Source organism: Falco punctatus, assembly GCF_963210335.1.
Source record: "Falco punctatus genome assembly, chromosome: 1".
Lineage (NCBI taxonomy): Eukaryota > Metazoa > Chordata > Aves > Falconiformes > Falconidae > Falco > Falco punctatus.
In genome coordinates this window covers 15,796,485-15,817,106 of record NC_137580.1, presented here as the reverse complement: position 1 = coordinate 15,817,106, position 20,622 = coordinate 15,796,485, and the positions used below count along the sequence as shown (strand labels likewise).

Here is a 20,622-nt window from a genome sequence, read left to right as displayed (position 1 = left end):
CTTTTTGCCTCAAAACAGTAATTGAACTGCTAACATGGTCCTCCAACAACAGTGATAAAAATCGTAAATACTTCGTAGGGTAAACCCTAAACCCACACATTATCTGCCTGTAGCCTTTGCACCACTACAAGTAATAAAAATGCTTTAGAAGGTGTTCCAGGACAAGATTTGTTGCTGGAAAAAGATCTCTGTGTTTTCATACTTAGGGTATTTTTCAGATCTATGCATCTATGACAGGGCACAGTTAATTTCAGGTTAGCTTCAGATAACAATTCCTTCCATAAATAACTACAGATGGGAATATTTCTATGTCCATGGACAGAGGCCAAAATTATCTCCTCTGCTTAGGTACACTATTTCCTCCTTTCTTCTAGTAATAAATAACCGTGGCTTCCAGTTCTGACCAGACCAACTGAAAGTCTGAACAAAAATATCATGTAGCAGCGTTCATGGATGAATTCATTTCCTGTCATACTGACTTCCTCAAGATTAGGGCCACTTTAATTCTTTTGTTTTCCTTAGAATTGCAAGACTTATCCCACACTGATTAGACAGACATCTCTCCACAGCTGTTCTCTGAAACAATTCTAGCCTCTACTACAAGCCCAGCTTCCCCTAAATCACTTTTCATTGATGTTTGCTAGCACTGGGATAAAACAATCCAACTGCAAAACCTTCTGTATGAATTCTCCGTGGGATGCCGGTGTTTATACATGCACATGTTTATGTTAATTTGCATTCATATTTTTGTTATTTTATCTCTAGCTCAACAGCTCTTCCAAAGTTGAAGATAGCCTTTAGTTACTGAAAACACTCAAAAACAGTTTTCAGAAACCTCAGAGACTGTTAGACCCCAATTATGTACTCCAACAAAAATCACCTGTTCAGTAATCTTAATTTGACAGTGACTACTTGACTGGATCTGATTAAGTAGAAGCCTATTATTTATTTTCCTATACACAGGGAAAACACAGAAGTCATTGCCTTTTTCTTTGCTGCTAGCTTTTTTTATCCATCCCCCTGAAAACTTGTTGGTCATCTTTCTCTAATCTAAGCAATCCCATTTCCTTCAATCTTTCTTCATGTAACATGTTTTCTTAGTTCTTTTAACTCTTCCCTGCATTTTCCATAACAAAGCTGTCTCTTGCTGCTATCATTGCATTGAGTGAGCCAGAGCAGAATGGCCACCTGACACATACATCAGAAACAGGATCATCCACTGTAATTTCTTTAGGGAATTTGGCTTTCCTCTCCTATGCACAACATTGACATCATTAATTCATCTTCAGCTGTGATCCTTTACCACTTCAACCAGAACTACTTGCCATTTCCTATCTGCGTTGCTAATAACCAGTGAGTCTAAGATTACTCAACCTGCTTGATCCTAAGCTATTTCTGCAGTTTGTCAAGATTATTCTAATTTTCAGTTGTCCAGCTTTCCTGTAGCTCATGTTTGGTGTGTTCTTTGTATTTAAGCTTATCCTCCATTCCATCTTCCAGGTCATTTACAGTGACTAGTATAGACACATTCATTGACCCCTACTCAATATAAAATTCCAGTTTGGCAGTGAATCATCAATAATCATTCAGAACAGTATGCCAACCGTGCATCCAGTAAGTAGTGCATTTTTTTCCTACACCATGCTTCCCTAGCTGTCTGATGTGAAAAGAAAGTGTCAAAAAGCTTACTTCAGATATAAGGAAGTAGCCGCTACTGGTTTCTTCCTCTTGTCTCTCTCCCCAAGCAAGTCATTTTCGTAACTATTGTTAAAATATTGTTAAAAGAGCAACAACAACAAAAAAACCCAACACACACACACACACACACCCCAAAACCCCACATCATACGGTCTGTTGAAGCATTTTGTGTCCTGAGCTCAACCCAGAACAGCAGGCCCCCTGAACAGACAGATGCTATGTCAGAGCCCTTCTAGCCTATAACACACATAAAGGGAACCGCACCAAACAATGTGGAACTTCTCAGCTCCAGGTAATAGAGATATTCCACTGCTACATATTTGTGAAAGGGGAAGATGATCCAGCCAACCATCAGCAAGTGATTCACAATATTGCTTCCTCAAATTTTTTCTTCCCTGTAAGAGTCAGAGTGAATCTTATTTAGCTCAACCTTAGGACGTTCAACTCATTGAATGAATGTCAGTTGTAGGACCATTAAACTCTTACAGGACTGCTCTATACTCTTCTTCAGGGCTTCCCTATATCTTGCAAAGTAATCTTTAGCTCTTTCCCACTGTCTTTGTCTCACATCCACCCAGTGAATAAGAAACATGGCTCTTAACAACATCTAGTATGAGCTTTTCTTCTCCTCCTCTGTACTGCAAGTGTGTATCTTTTCTGATTTAATTACCCAGGCCACTTAGTTCCTATTCCCTTGGAAGGTCTCTCTCTTGGAAGTTCTATTCTCTCTTTTTTAAAGACAATCTAAATACTACTTCTGGTTGCATCTCCATCAGTATGTTTTACTGTTTCCCACACAATATTAGTTCAGGGACTCACATCAGCTAAAAAAGCCCCAAACAAACAAAAAAACCCACCCCCAAAAAACCCAAACCAACAATATATATGCCTCTTGCATGATATTCCACTCTTATGTCACAGCACTATCCACTGCTGCATCGAGGCATCTCAGAGGTAATGTTCCAGTTCCCATTCTCTCATATGGCATTCTCATACTCTGCCGATAGATATATTATTGGTCTTATATGTACGTGTATTGCTCTTATAAAGCAATATACAGACTGTAATGACTTCCTGTGCCGCTGCCCCAACCCCCCCCCCCCCAAGTAGACATAGCTCTCATTTCTGTATTTTGTCACACAAGAAGGTTAACATGATTTTTGCTGAGGACATCAACCACAATTATGGCAAGTCCTTCTGTCCAACACACCTGATCTTTTAGTAGTTACATTGTCAATCATATCTGTAGTGTCAAATCACCAAGTAGCCTGCTGCAGGTTATTTGGCATTTTTTAAGCCTTGAAGCTAGGTGAGGAAAGACTCCTGCCCCACAAATGTCATACTTCTGTGGGGTTTGCAATGCAGAGAATCATTCCCTTTGCAGCTGCCACTGACATTCCTCATAACATATATAAGCCTTTTTAAGAGTTGTGAGAAATGCAAGGGCTTAAGGAATTTTCCCCCTCGTACTTGCAGGTCAATGCAACGTTTCAGCTTAAAGTGCTGTTTTAATTTTCAACAGAACTAGAACTGCAAAAATGTTGGAGCTTTCTATGTTCTTGCAAAATTGCCTGTAGCAGAAATTAAAATCTACGCTACTTGCAATACATTTGTGAAAGTATGTATACTAGGTTAGAGCCTGAGACATAATATGTCAGTGGAAAATAAAAAGTTAGACAGGAGACCATAGTAAGTCTGATGAATACTTCCAAATGTAATATCTGTTTTCTTCAGTTACCCATTTACTTCTAATTAGCACCTTATGAAACACTTTGTTAACAGAAAATTAGGGAGCTTCTGGTTTCACAGATAGCCACCAAACACACCTGTGGCCCATCAAAAAAATATCTTTAAAAATAAGGGTTATCTGAGGGATGTTCTCACTGGTTTGGGAATGGAGTATAAAAAGGTGTCTCATCCACCTTTTCAATCCTGTTAGGGATATTAATTCATGAAACTGCAACACAATGCAAGCTTAAAAAGTTGCTGTCTTCCAGGAATTAAGATGTAATTTATTTTGTGTGTTAAATAATACATGCTTCAGAGTTCTGCATGGCTTTTTGTGAGTTTCTCGCAGAAAATTCCCCTCTACACTCCATCCCACCAAATTATATTCCTTTAGGCAATTAGTCCAGGTAATTTACCATTAAGTTGCTGCCCTACACTTTGCAATGACTGAAGCTTGAAGTTTGTTTAGCAAGACAGAAACTGTCCATTCTCTTCTGAGATAATGAAGGGTTAACTTCCCAACTGGAGAAGTTTCAGTCTGACTGTCCCTGCTTCACAGTGGGATAGTGACAGATTCCAGGGAAAATGCAGCCAAGTAAGGGAAACACTTTGGTCAAACGAATGTATTAGGCAAACCTCAATGTCAGAAGCACCAAGACTGGAATAACAGAAGCCTGCACTGCAAAGTTGAAGCTAGTTACTTTTACAGGAATATTTTTCCTCGCATAGAAACCATCACAAGTGTCTTGGGAGGTAAAAAAGTTGGTTTCTCAACAGCTTGAAAGTGAAAAGCACCCTTGCACCAACGTAGTCAAAAAAAATTTCTGTACTTGAGGCTACAAAGCACTAAAATGCTAAGATACAGCACCCATATTGAAACTGAAGATAAAAGGAAACCAGTAAAATGTTATAAAATCTTACAATTAAAAGCTAGATAATTGTCTGTCTTCATACACAGTAACCAAAGAAAATATCTGACATGGATGTTATTCTCTGTTACTATTATCATCAAGGTGTTGCTACAGTCAAGATTAATGAAATCGTAAGAGTAAATAACTATTTTAAGGACATTTTTCTGTTATACTGCTCAAAATTAAAAAGATTTCTTCATATCTCACTGGTTTCATGATCATATCTTACACATGTTAAATAGTTCTATTGGAAAACAGAATGACCCCATAAGTTAACAGCACAACACATTCCCTAATAAAAGGGCCCAAATTTTATACATGCATGTTTTAAACACCTGAATTTCAGCATCAATTCTGTATTAAACACAAAATGCAATGTAAACCCATTCTCTCACAGAAAAACTTGCAAAAATTATGTATTTCCTCAGAGATAAAAATATGAAGGAGCAGGGAAAAGGAAAAAACAAACCCCTGAGAGACACAAAAGCTACATTTATAGGAACATAGACATTTACAAAATGCCGCCTTTTTTTTTTTTTTAATGGTTGCCTTTCAAGCTGTGCCAACACTACAACGAACATAAAAGATCTGCTTCCCTAGCAGATTTAGAAGAATAAGCAATTACTACATTAGAGAAAATAGGCTCAGAAATTTCCACCAATTGGTAATTGGCAGGAAAGCAACTCTTTTATTTGCCAAACCCCACAAAGCCCTTGGGCACCAACCTCTATATATACACCAGCAATAAACAAAAAAAGAAAAAAAAAATCCCTACTGCCTCACACTGGGGTCAGACCCTCATTTTGGAGAAAAAGAAACAAACAAATAAAAAAATCCAGACCGAATCTCTATCCCCCCAGATAAGCTGGAGAGGTCTTTTACTATCAGGGTGTTCAAAGCCACAGGTTTTCTGTCTGGGGCACTATATCCCATGATCACTCAATTCACATTTACACTATGGTTGTGCAAGCAAAGGCTCCTTCCAAAAGTCAATGGAAAAGCAAAAAGCCCTTCTTCCAGATGGGAGATCTCCACATTTATGCACTAATTGGGGATTTCTTAATCCTGCTTGAGAACACCTACACTGGCAGTCCAAGTTTGATTATTGCCTTTACCACAGAAGGGCAGAAGAAGGTACTGAAGCAATTAGAAATCTTACACTTATTTTGAAGCATTACCAGTAACTGGTCATTCTCACTGAGGACTAAAGACAGCCATCATCCACCATGGGTGACAGTAACACGCAAGAAATACATGTGAGATGTAATGTTAATTAATTTTATTGAACTCTGATGTACTACTGCATCTTCCACACCAGCGCAGACCAGTGAGTTTCTACTATACCCATAACGCAATAGAAGAGGTGAATCTGAACTGAGAATCCTGGTTTTTGCTGTTTCCTTTCCTGACCCTTTCCATCTACTTGCCTGAGAAGATTAAAATAATCTTATCTGAGACAATAACAGATGACTTCATGGGCAGAAAAGACTAATTACTGTATAATAAAAACTGTTATAAATATATTCAAAGCTATTTTATTATGAGTTAAATTAAACATGACTAAATCACATTTTAGATGTTCCTAGAAAAAGAAGTTGTGTTAACAAATTTCATTAAAAAAATCAAACCTTTTAGAAGAACTAAAGAGCACATTACAGTGCCACCAAATATTGAAAATCAAGAGTCTCAGTGATGCACTTGCCTCACTATATTTAATACCAAATAACAGAAAGTTCAAGTAATTATAAGAAGAGTATCCACAGCATACAGAATATAACCAGAGAGACAGACCTCATATCAAGACAATCTAAGTTCACCTGTTCTGCAATGGATTTGCTAGCATCTTTCAACATAAAAGGGTGCTTTTCAAGAAGTCTACAGGATACAACTATTATAAAAAGCTTGACAATAAAAATTCCCACATGTTTGAACACAACTGAAACTTTTACAAGTAGTTCACGCAAATATATAGGTAGGGAGGCAGGTGTGCAAAAATACCTGTTGAATGAGCAACGATCATAATATTTAGTCAACAATACAACAGTACAAGTACCTGATACTGAATATGATCTACTTTATAGCCTGTGTTGTTCTGTATTACTAAAGTTGCAATGCTGTCAAAGTTCCACATCAGTGTCAAATCAAAGCATCAAGCACCAAAGTCCTGTCCCATGAAGGGCTGAGTCATTAACTTGACCGACCAACAGCAAATCTATTCCTGACACTTCAACCTGTTGAAGCAGAACACTCTGTGGACCACTCCTTTGCATTTCTGTGTGAGAATAAAGACCTACTGCATCATTAATCCTGGCAGCATGTTTTCGCAGTGGTAAAACCAAAAGCAAAAACATATTGCGAATATATGATTACCCCCCAGAATTACTCACTTCAGATAAAATTCTTGACCTTAGATCATGTCAGTTACTACCCTCCAGAAAGACATTTCAGTCCTCTTGCTACTTAAATAGCAATCTGTGAAAGTGAAATGGAAGGAGGCAGCAATATCTTTCTTATACCACTCAGCACTACGTAGTAGTCTGATAACATGACTCTGCTTCTGAAAACACGTTAGGCATTTTAACAAGTTTGCTTTTAAATAAACTGTATTACTTGAGACACTTTTTTTAGCAGTGCAATAAAGTATATGAAAAAGAGGTTTTCATACTTTTTTTTACTTTGAATATAAAGTGGTCAACTTCTTTTGCGTTGCATAAAAATTTAAAATTCTGTAGATATTAATAATTTAATACAAACTTTTAAAGTTGTCATTTATTAACTGTCCTTATTCAGAAGCAGGTTAAAGTATATACGGTGACAAGAACACAATTTTTGAAAACAAAGAAGCTTAGATTAACTCCTAATTATTAGGTGGTCACAGCAATTTATTCTCCTACCTGCTTTCCATCCAGCGTACAAAGTCTCTTGACTACACCTGAATCTAACTTAATGGCTTCTGTGATGTCAGTCAAGACCTGTTCGAAGGAGTGAGCAGTCTTCTTATTCAGTAGAATTCTCACAGCTTTCCGTGGTTTTACTCCACTCCTAATAACAGTCACTAATTTGGGTTTTATGAAATCTTTACTCTCCTTCACTTCACTCTTTGTGGATGTCAGAGACGTCAAGGATCGAGTAGACCCAGTCCTTATGTTCACACACCAGTTTGGATTGACATTCTTGGTGTAATCAACTTTGCGATACGGTTCATTGGATGCACATACATAACTTTCACCTGAAAAGAAGATGACATTTTCATAATTTAAAAGTGTTTAGCAACTATTTTTTGTAATTAAAAAAAAAAAAAAAAACCAAAAAACAAATTTTTCAGGACTGATTTTCCTGTATTTCAACCGCAGGCCATTTTAAATGGAGGACTGTAAATCATCAGAGTTTTCCACCCAAACAATACCACATAGAGTGGTTTCAACACATTTCAAAAGACCCCTAGTTAAGAAATGAAAATAAAAAAATAAAGGGTAATAAGGGGGTTGAAGATATTTCCCACTTCTTTTGGATCGTAAGTTCTGACTGCAGAGTCATTTTGCAAGTGCTTAAATTACTTGAGCTCACAATACATGACATTAAGAGCATTCTCCTACAGCAAATTTCCAGGTCCTTCTCTATATAATCCTCAAATATATACTTCAAGATGTATAAACACATACCTATGTTTAATAATGAGTTATTTTTAAAATGAGCAAGTTTTAACAGAATAAAATTCTAGCATCTCAAGACCCTTGTCCTGAAGGACATTTTAATTTACCAGGAGTTACTGCTTTTCTACAAAGGACACACTGTTGAAATATATTCACTTCAACATTTTTATTCTTTTTTAAAAACCACAAACACCTGTTGAGGCCACAAATGTGACTGTGAAACTACAGGAATATGAAAGGACACCTATACTTCCCCATTTTATTTTCTTTCCCAATTCAAAGCCTGCACTGCTGATACTTCCCAAAGTCATGAAAGTCAGAGGACAAAAAATATTATCACAGGCTAGTAATACACACCTTTACATCAATTATTTTAAAGTGGCACCAGCCATGATGCAAACCTAAGGAATTTGTTAGCTTTCTCCATTCCTTGACATAATGCAAGGCTAGTGACTAACTGGGGCTTTTTTGTTTCCTTTTGGTTGGGTGAGTGTGGGGTTGTTTGTTTTTTTTTTTTTTACAAGAGGACATTTTTCTCTTAAAACTGCTGGGTTTTGTTTACCACAACTCTTTTAGTGTCTGACAGCAATATTCAAGATGCAGACCATAACAAAGGACTTCTTTAACTCTGTGTTATTTCTGTAACCTACATCCTTGGGGTCACACAAAATGACATCCAAAGACTTTCTCGAAAAGGCAGAGTATTGCCGGACGGATGAAAGCATTCCAAACCAATGGAACACACCAATTCTCCAGACAGAAAAGCCTTTCACTATTTTAGAACAGGTTAAACATTTTTTTTAAGATTAAAGCTACATGCTCAAGGTCACTGGTGAAACAAACTAAACTCACCTCCTATATATACAGCAAAAAGGGTAAAGCGTACACACACATCTGTTGATACACTTCTACAGTATTGTAGAAGGTATAAAATGTATACCTATATTTAAATAGACACTAGAAAATTTCTAAACGATGCTTTTACTTTCTGAACTTTCGTTTGGAGAGCTGATTTAGCTTAGAAATTGTGTAGCTTATTTTAAAAGCAAGATAGTAAACTACTTTCAACCCCCTGAAGAATTACTGTGATCTGAAAGACTTTTTCCTGTTTCTCTTCCCACACCAGTTACACTACTTTCTCATTTATCTTGTATTTCAACGTTCTTGAAAGTTTACTTACTGTATTTGAAAGAATTACACATTATCATGATTTAGCTTGGGAAAATGTGGCAGCCAGTTATGCCTCCACAAACATCACTGGGACTGTACTCCACAGAGGTACAAAGAAACAGTTTGGTGTGGGGTTTTATGGACACCACTGCCATGCCTGTATTCTTCCTCTTCACTCACCCCCATCATCGTTCCCCCTCATATACGCAGATCAAGTGGTGCACAAAACCAACCAATACAGACAAAACCATGACTCCTCTTTCCCAAAAGAATAAGCAAAGAAAAAAGATGTTTTCACCCATAACCTCCTTGAATGGCATTTCAACACAGCTGCACGCACACTAGCTCTAATCTACAGGTAGAGGAAAAAAATCCCCAAGCCCACACAGCTTAGGAAGAACCATAGTGGCCTAGAAGCTTATGCTGCCCCAGAACTACATGCTAAATGGCAAAAAACCTGCAGGCAATCATAATTACTATTACCTGCTTTGAGCAAGACGTTGGACAAGATAACCTCAGAATGTCCCTTCCAAACTAAATTACCCTATGATTCTAAATAGGTGGACAGCTCTCTCTTGACAGCTGTTCTCAGAGACCTTTCACTCCTCTGTCCTGTTACTGTAAAATAGCAAGAGGTGTTAAACGTTTTGTTAGCATAGCTCAGCTGCAACTGAAAGCGAAGACTACCCCCTCTACATCCTCTTAAATTAGATTCAAAGGACTATGCTTATTTTCTGAATAATTTCTAATAAGCCATGAAGCTGTCTCTCTCTAAACACAGTGCTGCCAAATAAGTAGCATCTCAAAGAAGCTGGTAGTTCTAATTCATACCGTTAGACTTACTAACATTGTAACTGCTGATCACTGTTATTCCTCCCTCTACAACTTGTTTACTGTGTGATGTAGAACCCTGATGTGGTTTAACCCCAGCCAGCAACTAAGCAGCTGCTCACTCACTCCGCCTCGGTGGGATAAGAGAGAGAAAATCAGAAGGGTAAAAGTGAAAAAAACTCAAGGATTGAGATAAAAATAGTTTAATAGGTAAAGCAAAAGCCACACATGCAAGCAAAGCAAAACAAGGAATTCATTCACTAGTTCCCATCAGCAGGCAGGTATTCAGCCATCTCTAGGAAAGCCGGGTTCCATCACTCATAACAGTTACTTGGGATGATAAATGTCAACACTTCAAACATCCCCCACTTCCTCCTCCTTCCCCCAGCTTCACATGCTGAGTGTGATGTCGTATGGAATGTTCCTTTGGTCAGCTGGGGTCAGCTGTCCCAACTGTGTCCCATCCCAGCTTCTTGTGCACCCCAGCCTGCTCACTGGCAGGACCCCAAAAGGAGCAGAGAAGCCTTTGGCTCTGTGCAAATGCTGCTCAGCAATAACGAAAACATCCCTGAATTATCAACACTGTTTCCAGCACAAATCCAAGATGTAGCCCCATACCAGCTGCTATGAAAAAAAAAAAAAAACTATCACCCAAAACCAGCACAAACACTTAGGACAATTTTTTCCACAATTGCACGCTAAACTTTTTATGGATGCACCTAGCAAGTAACTTTGTTTTTTGTGTGCGCCTGTTGGTTAAGAATGCTAATTATTATTTCCTCCTACCATAAATTAATTGAAGGTCATTTAGTCATTGTTCTGGCTGCATAATGTCAGGCATTCAACTTTTGAAAGTCGCTGACCACTTGCTTTGAAGATCACTTGCTTGATCTGCATAAGACTTTGGTAATTTTTAATCATCCTCTGATAATAATTTATATATAAACCTGACAGCATCCTGTGCATGAGAATACCTTTCTAAACACACTGAGTGCCCCTAGCATCTCAAAAGACTTTACATGCGCTTCAGTTCATGAAGTCCCTATCACTTCAGAGTAACCAATTCAGCACACCCTGTCCAGCTGTTAAAGAAATTAAAGAAATCTTAGCAATCAGCACTACAATGTATGTCAAAACTCAACATCATTGAGCATGTTCAGAATTACCCTTTCAAACTCAAAAAGAATGCACTTCCTAGACCATTAAAAAAACAACCACAAAACAACAAACGGACAGAAGACAATTCAAAGTTAAACCTCAGGGCTGAATCTTAAATCAACAAAGTAAAAAATAATAGGGGAAAAAAACACCCACACCACAAAACCCCCTCTAAATTAAGGCTGTTCAGAAACAGGCTCTCACACTTGAAAGAAATTAAATGCTTTATGTAAAGTAGTACAGGTAGAGAACAAAAGGTCCCTTTGCTAAAGGAGTTACCATAGAAGAGTCTCAACATGGTATGCTTGCTTTGTCTTTTACAGACACGTATCATAACAGAGTATCTTTTTCATACTATCATGGAATGTGACCTACTATCAGAGCTGTACCTACAACACCCCTCAGGACAGCAGAAATTGTCGTGTTATAAAATTTTCAGTATTAAAAAGGAACTTTATTTTTTTTAAATCTCAGTGTAAAACTCTTTGCCTTCTACTAGTTCCCTTGCTTGATGCATAAATAAAATAATTTATTGATTATCTGAATAGGTTGCAATACCTGTTTACTACAGATTTCTTATCATTATTTCTTTTCCTTTAAAGAGAGGCCTTCGTTTTCTTTCTCTAATAGAAATAAAAAAAAAAGAAGTACTTTCAACTTAAAACAATGTAGTACCTTAAAAGAACACATTTCAAGTAACTTGTTTCAACTGCATTTTGCCAAGTCTTAAGTTGAAGCAGAAGCTATTTCAGCTTTTTTTTTTTTTTAAATATCTGGCAAAACTGATTGCAAAATTTCCTATAATTGGCAGATACAGGAATGAGTAATTACTTGATAACTGTAGTATATTACAGATTGTTTAGTAAGTGTTTTAATTTCCATGCCTGTTTTCTTATACCAGTCATATAAACTAAACTTAGTAACAGGTTTTACATGGAAAACAGATTTTACTACTACACCTACAAGGCAGGCACATATGGCAGGTTTACGGCAAGGCCTGTAAGTGAGAAAACACATGCATTGACTTGCTTGGTTCATGACTTCAAAGATAAAGGATGAAGTTTTTACTCTATTGAAATTATTACTTAAACTTCTAATGAATTCACTCCAGCCAGGAATTCACCCACAGGTTCTAAGTGCTACCAAGACTCTTGCAAAATACCCCCAAAAATGCTAGAAACAGAATATAATTAGGAAACCAATTGCTGCTTTCTGCATAACAATTATTTTCTAGAAATGAGTTAAACATTTATTTGGTTGGTTGAACAGGGATATACAATTGATCATTCAACAGAAGAAAGTATTTAAGGAAGAAAACAAATGGCAGGGGTGAGTTACATCACACTTATGAAGTTCACTAAAGGAAAGTTTCCTACAGAATGGTGTATTCAACAAGCATGGCTAAGAAAACAACACCCCTTGATGAGCAGGCATTTAATTTTTGATCACTGTGCTACTGTTTAAATTTTTATTTTAGCCATCCTCCAAAGGAGAAAATGCATTTTTATATGTCTGTTTGGAAGAAACATCAAGTAACGTCTAAGAGTATTATCTCTCTTTTAAGTTACACTTCGTAGGTAAAAACCTGAAAGCGTAATGCTATATGTAGTATCTGCTCATGGCTTTGTATGACCTGATTTAAAATCTGCTTGGAATTAATTCGTGTGAAAACACACACTTCTGATAATCTCCAAACTCTCACAGAAAACCAGTATTTGTAAAATGTAACACAGAGCACTTCATTTCTGGGGGGTTTAAACCAGTCAAATTGACTACAAACGCTATCAATAAAGTAACAGATAACTTTACAGCCAAAACTACACACATAAATAAGTTTGGCTGTTTCACTAACTACCTTGAGTGAGATTTTTCATGCGTGTAACCAAAATTCATAGCATCACAATTACTAAGAAAATATTTTCTGAGACTTCAGCAGCATTTTGATCAGGCTGTAGCTTTTTTTTTGTCCTTTGTACATCTACCAGCCCTATAAAGTTGACACAACTCCTCCAACAGGCATAAATAATACTTCAAATATTTACATTGCTGACTTTGATATGGTCCATTTTATGGTTTGAAGGCCCACTTTCCATTTATAGTCTTGAAAGATATTAAAGCTAATGCATACTAGCCTTAACTGGCACATAGTCACAGCAGTTAACAGTACTGGAAATAAAATACCATGTCTTTAGCTTACATTAGCATTAACATGAATCAGCTCCCTAGTTTTTAGATCAGGTCGTGAAGTTAGTCACTAATATTACATTGCAATTGCAGGTAAAGAAAGAACTATAGACTAATGAAACAGAAAGATCGATTATGCAATACCTTTTTTTTTTTTAATGCAGAAAAAAACTCGCAAGAATTACAGACATAGGTTACAGCTGGGACTCCGAACACAGCCAAATTATTCTACAGCAGAAAGCTTAACCAGACTGCAGAGTAGTTTTGGCAGAAGTATGAAACCTCCTTAGAAGTTGGCATTATAATTTCAACGGAGCATATGTGTCATCCATCCCACACTTCATGACAGTACCCAGAGCAATCTAAAAATGTCAATTCTTCCACAAAGAAATCCTGCTACCACCAAAAATTCCTCAAATAGGGCATATGCTCACTTAAAAGGAGTAACATCTACTGATATTTTGGCTCTCAATATATTCAACAAATGGAGTAAGTTTACTTCTGATTCTCTATGTCTTGCTAACATTAGAAAAAACAACTAGAAGACATGAAACAATGCCTATTACCAAGGAAACATTACCTGCCTCTAAATAATTTACCTGTGCTGCATTAATAACCAGATGCACTACCCATGAAACGAAGACCCATCTGTGTGCTGCGTGTATATAATTTAAGCACCCTGTAGAAGGATTCCAATTTTCAGAGGGCTAACAGTCCAAACATGATACTCACCATGCCCTTGCAACAGTAAAATACAGATTATGAACTGAATGGATAAAAGAGAAAACAAGACTACATTGGTCAATCCACCTGACAAACAGCCATAGACCATCAGCTGCCTAAATGCTGTTTTGCTTACTTAAAAACTTACCTACCAAGGTTTCCCTTTGCCATCTGTTTCTTCAACACTGTTATTCACAGGAAACGTGCCTAGCTCACCTTTCAAGATATAAATGCAGGCATAAAGAGAGTAGGGTGTCCATGAACTCTCCAAAACTCATCCATGCAACTTTAGGTACTGATAGGAAAAGGATTAATCTTCTCCTTCGGTGTCACAAGTGTACATCACTTGCAACTATGTGCAGTTTTGAGGAAGCACAGCTGCCTGACAACTTGGGGCTCTTCACAGCTTGAGTTTTGTGAACTGAAGCCCACCACTAAGCATATAACAAATAGCCTAGAAACATTCAGACTTTTTGTCCTTAAAAACAGAGTACTAAAGAAAGATTTGTAGATATATCAGTTTTCTTAGCATTGGGTTAAAAACCAACTGTAGATACACCATGTAGTGAGTGATGTAAAGTAGAAATTAAGTGTACAACACTCAAAAATCCTGAGTCAGGATATTTGAAACAGATGTCTCTGAACAAGGCTTTCTGGCTTGCTTTTTGCCAGGTGTTAACAAGCACTTTCTACCTCCTGACAGTCACATAAAGCATCATGTTTTTAAATGGCACACTGCGTAACAGAGAATGATATAGCTGGCATGGGTAAAAACATTGCTACAGAAAGAAAACTGTTAGGTCTTCATATTTTTCAAGCATGTCCTCCCCTGTGAAGCACATAGGACAGGGCAGGCTTCCGAGGGTACATTTCATCCATCCATCTCACATTCCTCAGCTGCTTTTGGTGGAACTCACTAGTTTCAAGAGTGCCAAAAGCTGCTTATTCAGTATAGCACAGTAGTTACTAGGGTTAGTAACCTCTTAACTTTAGGAATCACAGGAGGGTACCCTTTTTTTGTTCTATAACACAAAGCCAAGCAGATTTCCTGACCAGTGTACTTATGGCATGTATAAGAGGACTGATCTAAAAATAAACCAACCCCTTTTATGAAGGATTAGGTTATTTAAATCTCTTTCCTTCCTTTCTTTCATAGAACTTCCTTCCTTATCATTTTCTCATGATTCCTTCACTTTCACATCACCTCCAATAACCCTGTGTAAGTCATGATCTTTCCTTATCTACAACATTTTACGTTTCCCATGTATGTTTTTAACCTGGGATGAAAACCAGGATTTTAGCAGATTACTAACTGCTCCTAGTTCTCTTTTGACTTAATTTAGTCAGGAGGTTCAGAGGACAACTTCCTACAAGCTTTCATACAATCACAGAACAGCTGGAGGTTGAAAAGGACCTATGGAAGTCATCTGGTCTGAACCCCTGCTCAGGCAGGGAAAAAGCCTTCAGAAGACCATTAAGGCCACCTGGTATCAATCCCACCTAATACCACATGCTTCCTCCACAGAAAGTAAATAATTCTTTTCAGGTAAATTACATTTCTCCTGTCCCTGAAACTAGGAGATGCACATTGGTAGAACTGTGCTTTATATTTTCCTTGGATGGAAAGTTAACTAACAATTACATCTGTATGTCCCAGCCACACCCTGTTGTTCCAGGACTCTGTAAGGAGTGATCTGAACATGTATCTGGAAGTAAATGCTTTTAACAGTTTTTAATCACCCTATTATCCTTCCTTTTTACCTTTCTTTGTTAAACCCGTGACATTTGCCTCTTTTTAAAGTATTACAGCTCTTGGCTTTACCACAGGAAGCATACCTTTTGGAAGAAGCAAAAATACAAACTGCCTACGTGGTGTTACTATGTGCTTGCCCAGACAAGAGAAAAGATATTCTTGACCTAATATAACAGCGTGCATCAACCAGAATCACAGGTACTTAAGCAGGATTAAAAAATGTAACTATAATCTAAGGCAGATAATAGTTGGATCTTTCGATACCTCATTTCAAAAATATTCTTTCACTCTGTATCAGTGTGGCAGAGCCCACTTCTTTAAAGCAGATATTGGCCACTGTGCTACATTTCCCAGCCACGCATAAGGACTGTCGTGCTCAGAACCTTCCCAGCTCCTGCCCAAAAACTTCCCTACAGGTGCCTGTTGATTGTCTGCACAGTTGTGCAGACAAAACTACTGACATTTTATAAAGGACTGTATTAATTAAGCACTGTATTTCAAAGAGCAAAGACTATTAGCAATGCTTCCTACCTAGGGAACTAGAAAAGTTGTCCGTCACATGCCAAATCAATATAACTTTTCTTACAGAGTGTTACATTTGGTTTCTTCTCCCCAAATCCAACATCTCCCAACTTTGCAGCAGACTTTAACAATCACGATTCTCCATGCCTTTCACTGCCAAGACAATGAAAGCACAGGATAGCGTGACAGAGCATGACCGACATCGATGTAAAACACAAACCTCAGCACTAAAGAACTGCACAGTTCCTACTATTACCATTGTGTCATGCTTTAGGAAGCTCACATTTTATTAAAAAAACTGAAGTGTTCAGACAAAATCAGTTAAATTGGGTAGAGAATAAAAATGAAACTATTATTCCGTTATTGCTATTGAAGGGAAAATATAAAATTACACATGGAATATCCTATTCAAAAGTAAAGATAATAAAAAGCAGCATAATGTCTAATAGTAATGTTGAAAGAAATAAAACTATGAGAAAGTCATAATATTCCCAAACTCCCATCCCCTCTCAGGATCTCTCTGCTCAAACAAGATCTGGATCAGACAACAGAATTCTTTATTCCTCCCATTCTAAGAAAACAATGAAACCTGTCAAAGTCATAAGCCATAATGTTCCCTAATCTACAGGGGCTGGGAACATAAATGATATTTGCCTAAGGCTGGTCCAGCAGAGCATGCTTTTTGACTGTCACACTGCATTAAGAAAAGCTATACACTTAAAATGGCGTTGGTCAGTTTTTGACTATTAAACACGATCTGGTCAAATTTTTAACTGTCTCAACCTGTAACAGTAATATTTGAAATCTATAATATGTCTTTGCATTAGCTATTTTCCTCTTAAAATTATAAATAGTAAAACAGATTGCCAAATATAGCCAACCCCCAAAAAGCATTCATCAGTGACTCAATTCAGCTAGTTTGGACTATTATAATACAGAATTTGATACTGCCAACTTTTATACCCCAGACAGATATTAACCTAATAAATGGCAAATAGGCCTAAGAGCTGGCCTGCACTGGGGCACATCAGCGTCCAAGAGCTACACGCACAGGCTTAAGTTGAGAGAGGTTTAATGCAGATCTTGCTGGCTTGGCAAGCATGAGTGAGCACTCACCTTCTACTGACTTTATAGAACTGCCACTAACGAACCTGAGCTGCTGTGATTCCATGTACCAGTTCAACAGCACTGATGATGCACAGACAGACTAGTCAATTATGTATGGCATCAAGTAGCCATGTTCAGTCTGGTGTTCAGCCTGTGGCTGGCATGCACAACAGCACTTTATTTTCCTTTCTGCAAATGAAAAAGCAATACAACAAAACACCATTCAGAACTACTTCTGGTGCTACTACAGTTCAAGCTATAGGGTATCACCGACGTTCAAATATTCTAGAGCAGCAATTCAAGCTTGCTGTGCTGGGACTACAAGAAATAAAGAAAATAAAACCAGATCAGATCCTCTTCCAGCATCTCAAGAAGAAAATAGCTGGCAAAGAGCTCAGGTAATTTCAAGGAATGATGGATTCGCTACTCTTTGTACCCACCCCTCTATATGCTTTCCTTTCTCTTTATGGTGATTACACTTACCCTGGTAAAGTTTTTGGCATGCTAATCGGAGAACATACTAATCCAATTATGATGCTACAGGATTTTCTTAAGATTCCGGAGAGTTGTATTGGTCACAGACAGATGACTAAGTAATTGGGACTCATTTTTTTCCCCTTTTTATTTTACAGAGAAAACATGGAAGTGGCATTTCAATTGTGACACTGGCTTATTGTCACTCTTTCGATGAGTATTTGAAGAGGCAAGAAGTAAGTTTTTGCTTTCAGTTATTAACTTATTTTGAGAGTACACACTGCATTTATACTGTTGTCCAGCAAGTCATTTTATCTTTGGTTTAAGACATAAAAGCTTAACATTATTCCTTCGGCAATGTTTCAGAAGTCATTCAAAGTTATCTTTACCCAATTTTTGTTTCTACATCTTTTCCCAACAACCCCACCCCATATTTTTTTTTCTTACTACCTCTAAATTAATCAGCAATTCAAGAAAAATATTTTGATTGACTTCATATTTATTTTATTACCACAGAGTTAGTATTTCACTCTACAGTAATTTCACATTTCCTCTGCTTTGACTGTGGAACAGCCTTATGGTAGATCACGCAACGAGGAAAGTCCTCAGGCACTATGTTACTATTATAAAGTGCACTTTCACTCATACCTTTTTTTGAGTGAGACCCCCTTGATGTAGCAAATGCTGTAGCCTCTCCCTTCCTCTCACACATTCTGGAGTGGCTGGTGCCTAACTCCCGCTGCCTTTACTAGTGAATTACATAAAGGTCTGCAGGGTCCTTTTCTCATCAAGTTCTCCAGGTGTGATTCAGCATTGCTTTGAAAAGGGGAGTTTCCAAATCAAAGCTTAAAGGATACGCAGCTGAAAGCCTAAAAAGGAGGAGCCATCAGAAGACCTATAACGCACACTTCGTCATTAACACAAATCAGCTACACCTGGCATAGAGTCACCAGGTGGAAGACTGCAATGGTGGATACATTAGATATCTAAGAAGCATCCAATGAAAAATGATCATGAACCTCACAGTGTGCACACATTTGAAAGGCTGATTCATGTAATGCTGAGTTTAAACTGTAATTTAAGACATCACATAACAAACACAGAGGAATTCTACTCGTTTTGGTAATTATTGTTCCCTGCAAACAAGGGACATATGGTTCATATAGAAAAAAAAAAAGTATGTCTCAAAATGAGTCAGAACTAGTCAAGCGCCGCTCTGCTCAGATTTGCAAGGACTACATAACCTTAGCCACCAAGTCCCATTACCAAAGGCTACTTAGGGACAATTCTGAAAAGCATTTCATTCTGTAGAACGCTTCTGGAAATCAGACAAGGCAGATAATTCCCTCTGTGAATACAGACTCTGATCACATTTGGAAACAAGACTTTACAGCAGTTTGTTTTAATAAGCGGTAGGGTATAAATATCCCTCTTCGCAGCACAGGGGCTTTCTCACCAAGAGCTGAGGCCACTGCCCGGCATCAAATGTCAGGGAATGACATCCCAGCATTTCCCTCTCTTACAAACGGTGGTGACAGAAAGGTAGCCAAGAACTTCCCTAGGGTTCTTGCAGATGTAAATACCGGCTGCTCGCCCACTGTCGGGCCTGCCCACGCCAGGCTGACGGTGATCGCCCGGGCGGTGGGCGCAGCGGCCTGTCCACGCTGGGGATCGAGGCCTGGTGCACCTCAGGGCGGCGGGCAGCCCCTCAGGGGCTCCACGGCTGCGGGCCTCCAGCAAGGCAGCCTCTCCGGGGGCGAGGGGCAAGCCCACCGCCCGGCCCCACGCCGCCTCACGCTGCGCCCCGACACGCCAAGGCGCGACTGCCCCCGGCCCGCGCCCTGCTGGCCCCCTCACCTTCCACCAGCTCGTCCAGGCTGGTGAGCTTCTTGCTGCCATCGATGGTGTAGATCGTGCGGACGCCCTGGGGCAGGTTGACGTTGTCCGACAAGGAGCGGGTGAGCTCCACCAGGAGCGCATCGAAGGAGCGGAAGCGGTCGGTGGAGATGGCGTACACCAAGCCCTTGAAGTACCTGTCCCCGTTGCGGTAGAAGCGGGCTTTGCGGGCTTTCTTCTCCGAGCTGAGCGCCTGCAGGGTCCGCGTCCGGTAGAGGCTGCAGTGGGCGCTGTGCGCCGGGCTGGGGATCAGCCCGTTGCCCCGCGGCCCCGCGGCCCCGCCGCCAGAGCCGGTCCCGCCGCGGCGCGGCCCGGCGCGCTGCTGCCGCTTGTCCCGCTCCTCGAAGTGCTCCAGCTCGATGCTCCGGTTGCTCGCCATGGGGAGCCGCCCGCCCGGCCGCCGCGACCCGACCCGAGCCGGCTGCGGGCTGCTAAGCCTGCCCCCGCGCCTGCAAAGGGCTCCGCTCGCCTAATTCAGCATCGCGCCCGGCCCCTCTCGCCGCAACGGCCGCGGGTGACCGCGGCGCCCGCCCTGCCCCGCAACCGCAGCTCCCGCTGGCTCCGGCGCTACCCGCTGCTCCGCCCGCCGCCGCGCACAAAAGCATCGCTCACGCCTCAGCCCGGCGCCTCCCGCTACAGGCAGCGCCGCGGGCAGCGGGAGGAGGCGGGAGGCGCGGGGCAGCCCCGCGGCCGCGCCCCCGCGCCGGCCCCACGCAGCCTCGCACAATGCGGAGGGCGCCGCGCGCGCAGGTCCCCTCCCCGGCCCCGCCGCAGGGAGGCGGTGGGGGCGCAGCGCCCAACCCGCCCGCTCCCG

At 39.8% G+C, this 20,622-nt stretch overlaps 1 protein-coding gene across 3 annotated transcripts in view; it reads right to left on the bottom strand.

The window, feature by feature from the left end:
* DCLK2 (doublecortin like kinase 2) overlaps positions 1–20,329 on the bottom strand; it is a 95,440-nt gene extending 75,111 nt beyond the window's left edge. For all 3 annotated transcript variants that reach the window (XR_013924327.1, XM_080368546.1, XM_080368547.1), the window contains exons 1-2: positions 19,770–20,329; positions 7,232–7,566 (exon numbers count right to left, since the gene is read on the bottom strand). Coding sequence is in view for 2 of the 3 variants with exons in the window: in XM_080368546.1 (XP_080224672.1) it covers positions 7,232–7,566; positions 19,770–20,187 (753 nt within the window). In the remaining variant the exon portion in view is untranslated. The remainder of the gene's footprint in view (positions 1–7,231; positions 7,567–19,769) is intronic.
* Positions 20,330–20,622: the final 293 nt, after the last annotated feature.